At 31.5% G+C, this 15,776-nt stretch overlaps 1 protein-coding gene across 3 annotated transcripts in view; it reads right to left on the reverse strand.

Annotated features, from left to right (window-relative positions):
- Positions 1-11,922: 11,922 nt before the first annotated feature.
- Positions 11,923-15,776, reverse strand: part of LOC129976153 (plasma kallikrein-like) — a 40,243-nt gene continuing 36,389 nt past the window's right edge. For all 3 annotated transcript variants that reach the window (XM_056089592.1, XM_056089598.1, XM_056089585.1), the window contains exon 7: positions 11,923-13,837. In XM_056089592.1, the coding sequence (XP_055945567.1) occupies positions 13,512-13,837 (326 nt within the window). In that variant the 3' untranslated portion in view covers positions 11,923-13,511. The remainder of the gene's footprint in view (positions 13,838-15,776) is intronic.

A 15,776-nucleotide genomic window follows, 5' to 3' on the forward strand; every position in this document is an offset into this window, starting at 1 on the left:
CTGACAGAAGAAAGAAAGAAAATTTTACATTACACTATCATCGACAGGATTGAACAACGTTTCTTTCTTCACAATTTTGCACTCGAACCCTTATCTCAGAGTCGAACCTGAAGGAGTGTTTAGTTTAGTTTAGTTTAATTATATTAACGTCCCGTTTTAAAACAACACTAGGGCTATTTTGGGACTGACCTCGTAATTTTGAACCATGGTCAGATGACGAGGACGACACCTGATAACCAGATTTAAATTAAATATTAGGACGACTTCTTCAAATTTTCATGCCACATCAGAAAGAAGAGGTGGACTCTGAAGTGCGTAGGATATTTGATATATTCACAACAAATCCTGTCGATACTGCTACGTTCAGTGGTGGCGGGGTGGTCGGCTGTACGCAAAAAGAAGACAAGAAGATCTTTGATATAAGTGATATTTGCTACAGCAGTTTCTTATGCGCCGATGTAGAGACTAGGAAGCAAAGTGAGGCATAGACATAAGGAACTCTTTAGACAAAACCTTAGTGCATTCATATTACTTTTTAAAACAAATTAAAGGGGATGACAAAATATTACCATTCCACGGATTCCGTTTGCCACTGATGAAAATTGGTGAAAATAATTGTAATTTACTCTTATAACTCCACTCTTTCAGAGCATTCAAGTAGAATGTCTTTCAATCTTTCTGAAAGACCGTTAGTCTTTATGGGATGGATGTTTTGTTAAGATATAACTAGAGAAATGAATTTAAAAAAAGAATTTGAATTCAAGTTAACTTGAATAGTTATGGTTTGATTTTTACATATTTCCTCATTTGAACCTATTCAGTATGATTATAGTAAAGAAGTTTAATTAGATTCACATTCCTTTTTAATTTGGTATCTTAATTTCAAAATATTCAGTCTACAGAAATTTAAGGGCGCTTGACTCTCGACAGCACATTAAACGTGTACTCGTTGTGTTACCTTCAGTGAAATCTACAGAAGACGAAACTTAAGCAGTAGACCACGTAAAGAGCATAATGTAGATTTACTTGAAAAGAGTAAAAGATATTCGAATCTCTCCTCGATACGAAAGAGTTTTTAACTGAAAATCTTTTTGCTTGGCCACGTTGTCATTCCTCGTTTAATGAAAATCTGGGTTTTAAAATTGAAATCGCAATCAATATTCCATTCATAGAGCATATTCTGTGTTTACTTTGAAGAAATTTATTTGCAGAAGTTCGAACTAGGATGACAATTGGCGAATCAGTCCTATTATTGACATATCACATTCAACGTATAAAAACTTTCCTCAAATGAAGTGAAAGTTGAGATAAAAGAAATCTTTCAAAAACCGCAATGCATAGCCACTAGAACTTTCTTATGAGAGCTGGAAGGACCATTTTAGAAATGTAGTTTGGCAACTGATATTCTATAAAAGGTCTTCTCGTGCTCGGAATTCATTAGAAGAAAGGCATGGCTTCTTTTTCCAGAGGCACCTTTATTTCTGGCCGTGGGAAAAAATCATTGCCCGGACATGATTTAAGAAGTGTGATCGCATCAAAAAAAGCTGCCAGTTTAAGATGTGAATACATAGGTGTGATAGGGGCTGAAATGACGGGCCGTAATACTCTGGTTCGGAGATTTTTACACATGTCTGAAGGACCATTTGACGCACCAGAGGACAGGAAATACAGTCGCCGTTCAGTTTTGGTCGAACTTTCTCAGAGGCCGTATATTCACGAAGTCGACGTCGTCAAACTCAATGTCCATATTTTGAACGCCAGAAGCCGGTCGTACGAAGATTTTTATCAAATTATTCCCACTCTGCAGTCAATTGTCATGATTTTTGACGTGAGATCCGAAAGAACTTTGAACATTGCTAAGTCATGCTTGAATCGAATACGTCAACAACTGCAAAACGTTACGCCCCCTAGATTTATCCTGGTTGGTAACAAGATCGATCTTCCAGTGACTGATACTGTATTGAATAACATTCGGGAGGAAGCCAATAACTGTGGTGCTGAGAATTATTATGAATGCTCGGCTCTGATGAACATTAACATGGATCCCGTCTTGGATGCCATCTTGATTTTGACTTTCTACCCGAACAGACCTCTACCTCCATGATTTGATTTCTTGCTTCTGATTTTTAAAGATTTCTTTTCTGTAAATTTCAAGTTTATAATAATTTATGTTTATATATTAATATATATATTGGCAATTAAATTGTTTAGCAATCCAATTTGTATTATTACTTTTATTGTCCGTGATTTTACGAAAAAAAAAGTATTGAAATCATTTGATATTTCGCTGAATTTCCATATTTTAAACCCACTATCAGAATCATCTAGATAGGATATAATGTACTTTAAAACTGGCTGTAACAGATCGTAGACCTCTCAATCATATCTGATATTTAACACGTGCAAACAGGATTATGCCAGGTTAAACAAATCTGCCACCATTCGCTATCGGCGATTTAGTAAATACAGTTGGCAGCTGGGTCATGGCATTTTTTCGCCCTTTTATGATATTTGATTTCAAAAAATAACAAAAACGCTCTAATGTTTTTCTTATAAGACTGGCACCCGGGCCATCAATGCCCCCTAGCCCTTCCCCCGGTCGCTTTCCTATTGGTGGATGGACATTAAAAACAGAGTTACATTAAATTAACTTTGATCTCAAAGTTCATAGTGTTAAAATATGATGGAAAAATTTGAATTCATTACAATATCTTTGACTAAATAAACTTAATTTAACTCACCTGTATCAGTTGGATAATTTACCCTAGAATGGATGCAACTCAAATTGCCTTTTGAATTACTTTCTAAAAAATTTGTAAAATTAGAGAAGAGAAACAAGATTATGTATAAAGTCACTCACATTAGCAACTATCCAGAAAGATTATCTTTTTGTATTTGAAATACCACGGTCCGTCTATTTGTAAAACGGTAGAAACTTCAAGTTTTGGAACTTTATCCTTTTTATGAGAATTCAAAATGAAGAGCAGGATTTTACAATTTTTTTATCATATCTAAAATGTAGAACTGTGATGCTAATCAAAGACCGAATCTCTTAGCTTGTATAATTTTACTGCAAAAGGGCATTTTGGTTTCCCCATCATTTTTCCAAGCATTAAACCCTAACGGCGAATCGAAGATAATAAACTTTTCAATACTTTTTAATCGCATTAATATTCAATACATGAAAAATTGGTTTTCCCCCTTCTTACTATGCATCGGCTTATAATTTTAACCCTTCAACGTATTAACTATCTATCAATATGCTTGTATATAGTTTTTGAATTAGATAACTCAAGGATGTAACAACCCAGAAAGATGAATCTTAATATGTGATTTTTACACATGAGTAGATATATCAAAGTTTGAACTAAACCATCAAACGGTAGACTGCTATGCATCCACTGAGTGTAAATATGATCTCAAAAACTGATTTTCAGGTAGATATACTATATTATGGAGAACTGAACAACAAGATTGCAGATTTGAGTTGGTTTTAGACCAAATCAGGCAGTGGATAAAAGTACAAATGCTTATTCTATCTTTCTCACAAAACAATGAAATTTGACAGGGTACGTTTTATAGACACTGACGAGTGTGGTTGTCGATCTTTCACTAAAAGTAACAAAGAATGTGGTTATAAGTAAATACGAATAACTTTATCATATAATGCAGTTATTTGAAACTTTGTGCATATACTTTTACAATTTTTTAAGCTCAGAAATTTTTTTCATTTCTTTGTTAGTACCTTCAATCCATTTTACCCTCTTGTGCTATAACGGTTTATCTGACACGTGCATTGAAATATTGAAATGTTAGTATTTAAATCTGAAATGAAGAAAACGTATTAAATCATTTAAAAAGTAAAAATTACTCTGTAAGCCTTAATATCACAAGTATCTTTTATGTTATTATAGGGATTGAAATAACTATAAATATGCCAAATAGGATATATCAACCAACTAAAAAATTAACTCTTTAAAAGACCATTTTTTTTCTAATCATGATATATAAAATATTTTTTAGGTTTAGGTTCAGGTTTAGATATATTAACGTCCCGTTTGCAGCAACACTAGGGCTATTTTGGGACGGACCTCGTAATTTTGAACCGCGGTCAGATGACGAGGACGACACCTGAGCTGGCAGCCCCCTCTCCACACCACACCAGAGAGATATTTTTTAGGATTGAGATTGGCTTAAGAAAAGAGATTCATTTAGCTTATTAGATAAATTTAATTTGATTAGTTAATTAATAATTAAGAAACAAATCAAGGCACACCATTTTGTATGAGATAAGGAATTGAAGCATCTAAGTTCCTGTCTTATTGAAAAAATTGGCCAAAACTCATGCCAACCTACATAACTTCAAATAAAGAGTGAATATTTAAGTGAGAATCGTCCTTCCAAAAGTTCTAGAAAGTGTTAAATCGAAAATGTAGGAGTGAAAGCATTGTCATATTTTTTTATCATTTTTCAGTCTGTTGATGGTATGTTTGTTTGTTTCTCAAATAAGTTAAACATATATTTCACTACTTTTCTGATACTTTGTGGGTTACTACATAGACGCTATAGTTACATTAGACACCTTTGTTAAGTTTTTTGTTCCGCAAAATTTTGCTTTCAAACCTATCTTCGGTGGAAAAAGAAAAAATTTCTCCAGCATCATTAAGGTTGTCTCATTTTCAATGTCACTGACAATTATAAAGATTTTCTGTGGTTTCGCCGATCTGATGTCCATATTGTCTGAATTTATCTGAACTATGTTCTGAATAACTAACATCGTCTGAATCCCAGATATCGCTTGAACAGTGTGATACATTATCGTCACAAAATTAAGCGAAAAATTTTCCTTCATTGAAAAAATTTATGATGTACCATCAAAAAATTTTTTCCTGTTATAATCAATAAAGTGCGCAAAATGAAAAACGCAAATGAAGAGAATTTAAAGGAACTTGAACTCTCTTAACTAACGTTCTTCCGCGGTCTGAGAATTTCACAATTTATATTCCAATTCAATATATTTCAATTCACAAATTGTATTACAATTCAAATATTCCTTAGCCATTATTAAATTTTATTGCGCTTTACAAACACAATTCAATTTTACACTATGTCAATTAAAATTTGGCTATCAGAAGACCTCGCATAACATTTCTGGTCAGCAGCCTATTGTTGGCAAAATTTATCTGATTAATCTCCTTTTAATAATGTAATACATTTTATCAATTCACTACTGTTTTCATCTTCACCTTCATGCCATTATCACCTCACTCGGTCTAAACCCAAATCACTGTTTTGCACTCGTTTTCGCAGGGTCTTCAATTCAGGTTCCACAGTCTCTCTCATTCTGAGTAGAAGTACACTTGCACTGGCACTCAATAAAACTATCTAAATTCAGTCAGTATTGAGCACAAAGCTCGGTATAAATGAGGAAGTTGAGAATACCCCTACAAATTGTTTTCTAATACACGATATATACAAAGAGAAAGCATTGTAATTCCAACACAAACTTTTGACGAATTTGCATGCTTCAAAAATTTACCCGAGTCCGAAAAACACATTACATATAAAAGTTTTAAATATTTTTGACTATCATTAATACTGATTAACAAGAAGAAAGCGAATAATAATTTAAAATTAATGTAATATATTATCTCTTTCCCCCCTCCCCCTTTCCTAGATGAAATAAGCATTTGTGGTATTTAGAGAATTCATTAAACACATTTTTCTCACACGTAAAATCTGTGGTCATTTGCTTTTACATTTTATTTTTAATCTTTCATTCTCTCTCTCATTATACACATTTGATTTTTGCTTTCCCGGGTGCGAAATTTGTGGATTTTTATGAAATTTTGAACGAAATCTGGTTAGAGAAGGTCTGTCTATCCGGCTGTTTAAATGCCAGCGGGCACGATAGCTGCAAAACGGAAAGAGCTAAATAGGTAAAAATTTGGTAGTTCTGAAAGTAAGTAAGTTTCTCTAAGCAGTTAACCGTCTGCCGGTCTGTTATTTGCATGTGTGTAAACAAAATAACTCACAAATGTTTTTTATGTTAAGGTTTTTGAATTATGCCTATCTACGGGCTCGATAATTCAAAAGCGCTAAATGGGTGTAATTTATTAAGTGATTTTTACCCACATTTGTAGATTTCTGTCAAATTTTGAACGGAAATCCATTCGGAGGATGTTTGTTTGACTTGTTCTTTCCAGTCAAATGAGCAACGGTAAGTAGAAAATATAAAAAGTTTGACAAATAAGATTTGATATGTAGGTGTAATTACAATTGTATGTGTCGTCTAAAGTATGGATTCTTAACAAATTTTGAACCAAATCTGTCACAAAATTGACAGTCTGTCGGTCGGTATTTTCGAAACATGCAATAACAGATAAATAAAATCATTTAATTAAAAGAAATTTGATATGTGATCTTATGTCTCCGAATATAACTCCATGACGAATTTTTGTTTGTCAATTGGGAAAAAGTCATCCAAATATAAATCCGATTTCAGGTATTTGTATATTAACAGCACGCCACAGATTTATCACCGAAAAATTCGTTCGCTAGACGCATTAAAAATACTAAATGCAAGCCAAATATCTAATTTCTTAACTATTATTCGCAAATTCCATGCAAGGCATTTGAGACCTTTCCCAAGGTTCACAATTTGTGGGGTGAAAATAGATAACGTCTTTATTAGAAATACGGGATAAATGTTTGGGGGAGGGGGGCATTAGAGGTTATTTTGTTACAAACCTGGTTTCTTTCAAATGTCATGCTAGGTAGGGACGACTTTTTGAATGAATTCCATTTGCATAATCATTCACACTTTTACTGTCATGATTCATACCCCTCTAATTAGATGATACCTTCTTTATTACAGCTTAGATAGACTTTAGAAGGGATTTTCTAGTATCTGATTAAAAAAGAGGTACGAGGCAAATAGTTTCAGCAGCAATCAGAGTACTAAATAAAGAGGGTGGCCGAAACTTGTTAGCAAAGATGTGTGCAAATAAAAATTATATTGTTAAACTACAAAAATAACTTTTAATAATTTATTTTAAAAACCATTAGTATTACTTAGTTAATTACAATAAATAATTATTTGGAATAATTATCTTTTTATATAATTTCGAGGCAATCAGCATTATTTGAAGAAACGACTAGCTGTAATGGGAAATGCAAAAGTGTAGCTCAAATCGAAAAAGAAGCGTATTTTACACTGAAAAAAATCTAACTTCTTTTAGTGCATTTCACTTGTTTCATTGGTTGTATTGATGATGTTGTGTTGATGCTGTATTCTCAACATTTAATTACAATAGCAATCCTTCTTTGCATTACAAGCGACTAACGTTAGCCGCCGCCTATCTTTTTTATTTGATTGATTTCAAAAATTTGGCACATTTTAATTCAAAAATTATTATGATAAAATAAAATAAAAGCAATTAGAAAACCTTGAAAATTTATCACCAAAAAATAATAACTGGATAAATGAAATGTTCCTGTCTTCTTAAATGGCGAATTAAATTTGAATCAGGGAAACCATGCATTCGCTTATCCTGTCATCCTATTTTTTGTAATAAAAAGGCCCTAATCTTTCTTTATTAATTATTTAGAAATAACTGGTTCAAACTGTCAACCTTAGAGTTGATTGATCTCTCAGTTCGAAGGACAAAAAAAAGGCAGCGATTCTTCACTTTCTTCCTATCATTTCTGCCTAATATTATTTGCACTACTTGCAGAATAGAAGACAAATGAATCAGATATGATTCCACTGACTTTTACTTGATTGGTAAATATGACAAACATTAAAATCATGTATTCACTGTATTATCCTATCTACCATCTAAGGCATAATACAGAAACTCTAATTTCCTCCTAAGTGACGGAAACAATTACTGGAAGTAACAACTAAGGATTGCAATACCGGTATATCAGGATACCGAATACCGGTATTTTGAGCCATTTGTACAATTTTGTAATACCGGTATTCACAAGTTTAAATACCGGTTTTTCGGTATTTACTAGAAATTTTTAAAATTTTCTCCACTATATGTTCAGGTATCGCGAACATAGTAAAATAGTATACGTTTCTGTTTTTATGTCTCCCTAACGGGCGAAATTAATTAGCTAATGAATGGCTTAATTAGTTGCTTAAATCTAAATTAGCGAAACATGGATTATCCCTGAAAGAAGATATAGTATCCATAACGACTAATGGAGCAATAGTTATGAAAAAAGTTGGAAAGTTGATTGGTGCAAATCAGCAATTGTGCTATGGACATGGAATTCAATTAGGAGTAATAGATGTATTATACCAAAAAAATAAAGAACAGAAGAATCCAAATACTGTGGATATAGAAACTTCGGATTCCGACTTTGAAAAGAGTGAGAGTGAGAGCGATATTGACAATGAAGATAATGACAATGTAATTGAAGAAGATATTGCTAATGAGGATGAAATATTAACCCATCAAGAATTGCTTCCTATAATTTATAAAGTTCGAAAAATTGTTAAGATATTTAAACGTTTCCCTACAAAAAAATGCCATATTACAAAAATATATACTAACTGAAAATAAAACAATATATGCTAATAATAGATTCTAAGACACGTTGGAACAGTTTACTCCTAATGATGGAACGATTTTTGAAATTTAGAAATCCAATCCAAAAAGCAATAATCGACTTAAACCTGTAAATTAATTTTTCAGATAGTGAATTCTACTTAATATCCAGAACTTTATCAGCTCTACTTCCAATAAAACTGACTATAGAGACATTATGTCGGAGAGATTTTAATTTATTAACAGCAACAATAAATTTCATGTTGCAGTCATGAAAGAACAGCACACATCACTATCTGAAGAATTATATATTACAATGAAAAATCGCTCAGAAGAAAGGCATACTAAAATAGAAAATGTCTTAGGGTTTTTACATAATTATAATGATTTTAAAAATGAAAATGAAAAAAAGAAAATAATTCAAATATGATTAAGTTTATAGTAAATTTTCTTAACATTTTTTACCCACAAACCTATCCAAATTCACAAAAATTTGGTTCAGTTATCGAAGATTATGATGACACTAATGTCGATAGTGAAAAGGAATTGTATCTTGAACAAAAATTAGAATTAGCGATAAATAAAAAATATTCAACGAACCAAAATACAATTCAGAAATCAGTTATATCCAAAACCATCCGACGGGAAATTGATGTATTTGAAGATGAGGGATTTAGAGGTAAATACTTGGAAAAAGTATATCGCGCATTGCTAACAGTATCACCAACTAGCGTAGATGCCGAAGGAGCGTTTTCAACAGCTGGTCATTTTTTTACACAAAATTACTTTTCAGGCTTAATGAAAGTACAATTGATGCATTATGTTCTTTAGGATCACATTTCAAAAATTTGTAATAGTACCATAGACTGAATAGTGATATTTGCACTTTTTTTTTTGTGATTTAAATAAGTTGTTTCTTTACTTTTTTGTGATTCTTTATATACTGTTATAATTTATAAGCTACATATTATTTTTGATATTTACACTCTTATAAAACTGGGAAATAAAACCAAAAAAAACCCTGTGTTTTCTTTCTTTTTTTAAAATTTCTAACACAGGTATTAAGATCTAAAAAATACTGAATACCGGTATTGAAAATTTGGTCCGGTATTGCAAACCCTAGTAACAACTAACAAATTTTCCCCCATAGTGTTCATCTGTTCGTTGACTGATCAAAGACAGTCGCAGAGACGTTATATCTGATTCTCTCTTCGCTTTGTCGTTAAATTTGCTTCAAAGTACAAGCTGAATAGATGACAAGCAAATTAGATATTTGCCATTATAAAGGGTTATTACACGGTTGCCGAATTCGGGCAAAAAATTGCCGACTCCGATTGTTCACTGAACAATAACTTGAAGATGAAATTTAAATTATCACATTCTTTGGCATCCAGCACTTCAAAACTTTTATCCCTGAAGGTAAAGACTGTCGCCAAGGAGGAAATATCAGTGCTTCTATTTTTAAATATTTTTATTCAAAATCCCGACACAAGCGAAGCCTAAACGCGACCAAAGAATTAAATAAAACATACAGCTACAAATAAGTTTGAAATATTGACTCAATCTCTTCGTGAGAGTAAATTATTTGAATGTTTGAAATCGCTAATTTTAGAAATTATATTAACCCTTTGCACTGGGATGTCTCTTCTCAAGGACCACTCAAGAACAGTGCATTATTTTTGATGTTTTATTTATTTTTAAATTTTGTTTGTTAAAAATAGCTATGTAGATTAATTTTTCAGAAAAATTCAACTTAAAATAATTATATATATTTATTTTTTGGAGCAATAAATAAGTCCTTATGTTAGATGAGTAATTATGCAGTGGATTGTTTTCCGAGTGTAAAGAGTTAATTCGAGATTCTTAACATTTTGAAAGAACACTCAGCTTTGAAATCGAAAACCTGGACTGCAAGTGAAAAAAATACAGTGATTAAATCTGTGAAATGGTAAATGTTGCACCAATGTTCACAATGTGAAATGGAAAATATGCACCAAAACCTGAAATTTTACGCACAAAATAAAATTTACATGCTTAGTTTTATTTCTATGGTCTGATTTAAAACGGATCTCTAACTTATATAATGTAGGATTACGGTAGCTTCGATTAATTCAGATATATTAACGAACCATCTAAAAGCAACACAAACTTCGTATGGGACCTGATCTCTTCATTTAGAATAACGGTGAAAATAGAATGATATTTGCCTTTCCAAACTTCTTCCAGCAACATCAGTAGGACGATTGACCAGGGTCAGTTTCATTATTAGATATCCCTGATGATATCTTTGAAGCACTACAACAATGGGGCATTTGTTCATCTAAGAAAATGTCATTTGTTTGGTTAATTTTCACCCCTCATAATAGTGAACTGCATCATGCATTTGACTAAAATTATAAATGTATTATTAAAAAAGTTAAGAATCTTTTATGCCTAACTGGAAGTTAATAAATATTACTGAATATTATTTTTTCTTTAAGTTGGAGATTTATTGAGGATATATAAACGATAAAGGGTCGTTCCCAATATTTTATGAATCAAAATATGTAAGCATTATACTTATACATATACCAATTTTATGTTCCAAGAAAGAATATTACCATCATGGCTCATTCCATGTTTCCTTATTTCTAAAAGATCCTTAACTTTATCCAATTAAACACAACAATACCTGCTTCAAATAAAACGACGAACTGTCATGAAATTTCAGTCTTAAGCATTGTCGAAAATTTTTTGCCTTGGCACAGTAGGGAAGAAATGGCACTTTAAAGTGCAGCTTCCATTTTTTCCCGTCAATTGAATATTGTCCAGCCTTCTTTCAACACATTACGCTGAACGAAGCAGTATCGACAGGATTTGTTGTGGCCAACTGCTGTCTTTATCATAACATCGGCGAATATACCGAACTGCCATCCTCATACAGACAGTTGGTCAATCTCCGACCTTCCTCCTCGTCTTCCCCTATACCTATCATCCTGTTAAACGAGGAACAGGCCACTAATTTAAGTAAATGTCCTCAAAATTCCTCCAAATTCTCGTTCCACAACTAAGAAAGGTAAACAATTTAAAACTTTCAAACAGTAAGTAAAAAACAGTCAGTTTTTAACATCATATAATATTGTTTCACCTTTTGGAAAAATTATACTAGCATAATAAAATATCAAGTAACCGGCGTAATCCCAGTTTGTTATGTAGTGACACATTTAGTTTCTTATTTATATAAAATGTACAATCAAATAAAGTAACTTCATTGAATAAATATAACGAGCATGTTGCGACTTCAGAGTAATTCGTGGATTTTGCGAATAAAGTGGTGCTTAGTTTCATTGAAAAAAGAAGATAAACAGAATTAGGCTTCTAAATGCATTTAATTCAGCAACAAAAGTCTTGTCTGCAAGACATAAAATCGGTTACAAAAACAACAACAGATAGATTTTATATACAAAAAGAATAATTAATTTCTTCTTAAATTATGACTTTTATTTTGCACAACTACTTTTCTTATCACATTTTTCTTGGTCGGCATTAGCTACAATAAATAATATATCCAAAGAAATAAATGTATACAAGTAAAATGTATTGCTAAGAGCACATGAGAATGTCCAAGAATCGATAAGAACACATTAAGAATGTCCAATCAAAATACGTCATTTCCGGAAAAATAATATTCTGTGTATGATAACTTACTTTGTTTAAAATCATTATGTATATATTTTAACAAATTTTATGAAATACGATGTGGGATATTCTGCTTGGACATCCTCAATTTCAAATCTCAAACTCATTTCATTCATACATACTTTTCAACTGGTTTTAAAAATTTTAATGCAACTTTTCTCCGTTTGAGTGTACAATTAGTCCGTCAATATCTTAACATTGTTTTTTTTAAAGATGAATTCCTTCAGATATCTTACTCCCAACTCATTTAATTCATTTACAACGTATTAACCTCTGCATATAGATTCCAAAATCAAAGTTTATTGTAAGCATCACTCGGGTATTAACGATTTCACAATAATAAAAAGAAAAATGATTATCGTTCTATTTTCACAAGTCCAGAACTTTGATCTAAAGTACTTCAAATAAATACCCATCGAAAAATACAAAACAGCTGTAACATGTATAGAAACAATAAATATAAAAAGACTTATGCACTGCATTCAAATAATTAACATTTACATTAAAAAATGTCCTTCGTAAAAATTCAACATTAAAAGATGAACCGAAAACTTTCCGGTTGTTTTTTACTTATTTAAAATTTGAAAATTCAATATTTTATATAGGAATACATAAATATGATATATTGTAATGATATATCTGCAAGAAAAAAATTTCGCAGATTGGTTCATGTTATAAAAACCAATTCTGCAACAATTATGACCCAGAAAAGTACGTTCAGATATTCCTATATACATTATTAACAAATTCGCTTTAAAATTAAATATAGAGAGAAAACATTGTTTTATCCAATCCATTGCGACATGAATATCTCTAATTCTTTCCGATATCTCAACTACTTACAAATATCCATAATTAACGATAAAGGTTATGTAATGATTTAGATATTAAATTATCTTGTAGCTGGTCAAAAGAACAGTTTAGAAAAAAATCCCTTTGACAACAATATATAAGCGCATAGGAATCTCTAAAATATTATCTCTTTCTTTTCAGCCTTTCACACTACAGCTAATTTTTCCAAAAAAAAAAAATTACTGAGAAATCGTTCATTATCTTATAATACTCTGGATAAATTTGCATTTCTCTAATCAATGAGGATAAATGACATTCTATGAAATATGACACCATTTGAAAAGTAGTTGTGTATTTCCTCCTTTTATCATACGATGTTGATACATTATAGTTGATGTATCGTAGAGTCTTTGCGTATTTGGTCCATAGAAAAATCAGAATGTAAACAGTTTTTATAAGGTCCACAACTCAAGACTATATCTAGGAGTGCTTAAACACTACTCTTCGAATCCACTTGACGTATTTGGGGACACTGCTGTAAATTCCATATTTCCCTTTCTCACCACATCCATCCCCGAAACTGGTGACGCCAAAAAGTGTCCATCGTCCCTTCTTTTGCACAAGAAGGGGGCCTCCGCTGTCTCCAGCGCAGGAATCAACGCGCCCCTGCTTGTAACCTGCACATATCACAGTTTGTGTTATAGGATAGGTATCATAGCTCTTTTGGCATTCTTCGGGATCCACAATGGGAACTTCTGCTTGGTGAAGGTCATCAGTACCATAGATGGCTGTACTCTTATGTTTACCTGGGAAATAAATGGCAACTTATTAAACAGGTAAAGAAATATAAAATCGGATAAAAACAAAATTGATATCACTGAAAACGCAATCTATTGAATTGTAATTAGAGATTGCAATACCGGGATACCGAATACCGGTATTTTGAGCCATTTGTACAATTTCGTAATACAGGTATTCACAAGTTTAAATACCTGTTTTTCGGTATTTACTAGAAATTTTTAAAATTGTCTCCACTATATGTTCAAGTATCGCGAACATAGAAAAATAGTATACGTTTTTATTTTTATGTCTCCCTAACGGGAGAAATTAATTATCCAATTAATGGCTTAAATCTAAATTAGCGAAACATGGATTATCCCTGAAAGAAAATATTGTACAACTGATGGGGCAACAATTATGAAAAAAGTTGGAAAGGTGATTGGTTGCAAAGGTGATTGAAATCAGCAGTTGTGCTATGCGCATGGAATTCAATTAGGTGTAATAGATGTATTATACCAAAAAAATAAAGAACAGAAGAATCCAAATATTGTGGATATAGAAATTTCGGATTCCAACTTTGAAGAGAGTAAGAGTCAGCTCTACTTCCAATAAAACTGACTATTGAGGCATTATGTCGGAGAGATTCTAATTTATTAACAGCTATTGCAGCAATAAATTTCATGTTGTAGTCACTGAAACAACAGCACACATCACTATCTGAAAAATTATATATTACATTGAAAAATCGCACAGAAGATAGGCATACCGAAATAGAAAACTTCTTATGGTATTTATATAATTATAATGATTTTAAAAATGAAAAAGAAGAAAAAAATACAACCAATTCAAATCTGATTAAGTTTAGAGTAAATTTTCTTAAAATTTTTCACCCACAAACCTATCCACATTCAGAAGAATTCGGTTCAATTATCGAAGATTATGATGTCACTTATGATGTCGATAGTGAAAAGGAATTGTCTCTTGAACAAAAATTAGAATTAGCAATAAATAAAAAAATTTCAACGAACCAAAACACAATACAGAAATCAGCTATATCCAAAACCATCCGACGAGAAATCGATTCATTTGAAGATGAAGGATTTAGAGGTAAATACTTGGGAAAAGTATATCGCGCATTGCTAACAGTACCACCAACTAGCGTAGATGCCGAAAGAGCGTTTCCGACAGCTGGTCATTTTTACACAAAATTACTTTTCAGGCTTAATGACAGTACAATGGATGATTATGTTTTTTAAGATCACATTTTAAAAATTTGTAATAGTATCACAGACTGAATAGTGATATTTACACTTTTTATGTGATTTAAATAAATAAGATATTTCTTTACTTTTTTGTGATTATATACTGTTATAATTTATAAGTTACAAATAATTTTTTGTGATATTTACATTGTCTAACAAAATTGGCAAATAAAACAAAGAAACATCTGCGTTTTTTTTTTTTTTTTTTTCTTCTAAAATTTCTAATACCGGTATTAATACCGGTATCCCGATATTAAGATTTAAAAAATACCGAATACCGGTATTGAAATTTTGGTCCGGTATTGCAATCCCTAATTGTAATATATAAAAATTATTTTTGTGTGACGATATTTTCTAAATTTTAGAAAAAAGCACTAACATTTTGATTATTTTTTCACTTAATTCAAATTTTAATTATTTTTTCAAATACACATTGTTAAATGATTTATTTTAATTATCGTCACTTTCAGATGGCGCTACTAATTTATCATTTGTTTTCTTATTTTTAATTAAGTAATCTCGCAACACAAAGAATCGTGGAAATATCGTTTGATGTTTTCGAACTTTTTTTCAGTTTAATTATCGCACTTATGCAGTACTCAACTTTCGATTATTCCTTTAACCTGTCAATCGAGGAATTTATTACTTTTTTTAAATATACAGAGTCCTCCTTTTTAAAAACAAGCGATGACGCATATACAGG

The sequence above is a fragment of the Argiope bruennichi genome, chromosome 1 (assembly GCF_947563725.1).
Source record: "Argiope bruennichi chromosome 1, qqArgBrue1.1, whole genome shotgun sequence".
Taxonomy (NCBI): Eukaryota; Metazoa; Arthropoda; class Arachnida; order Araneae; family Araneidae; genus Argiope; species Argiope bruennichi.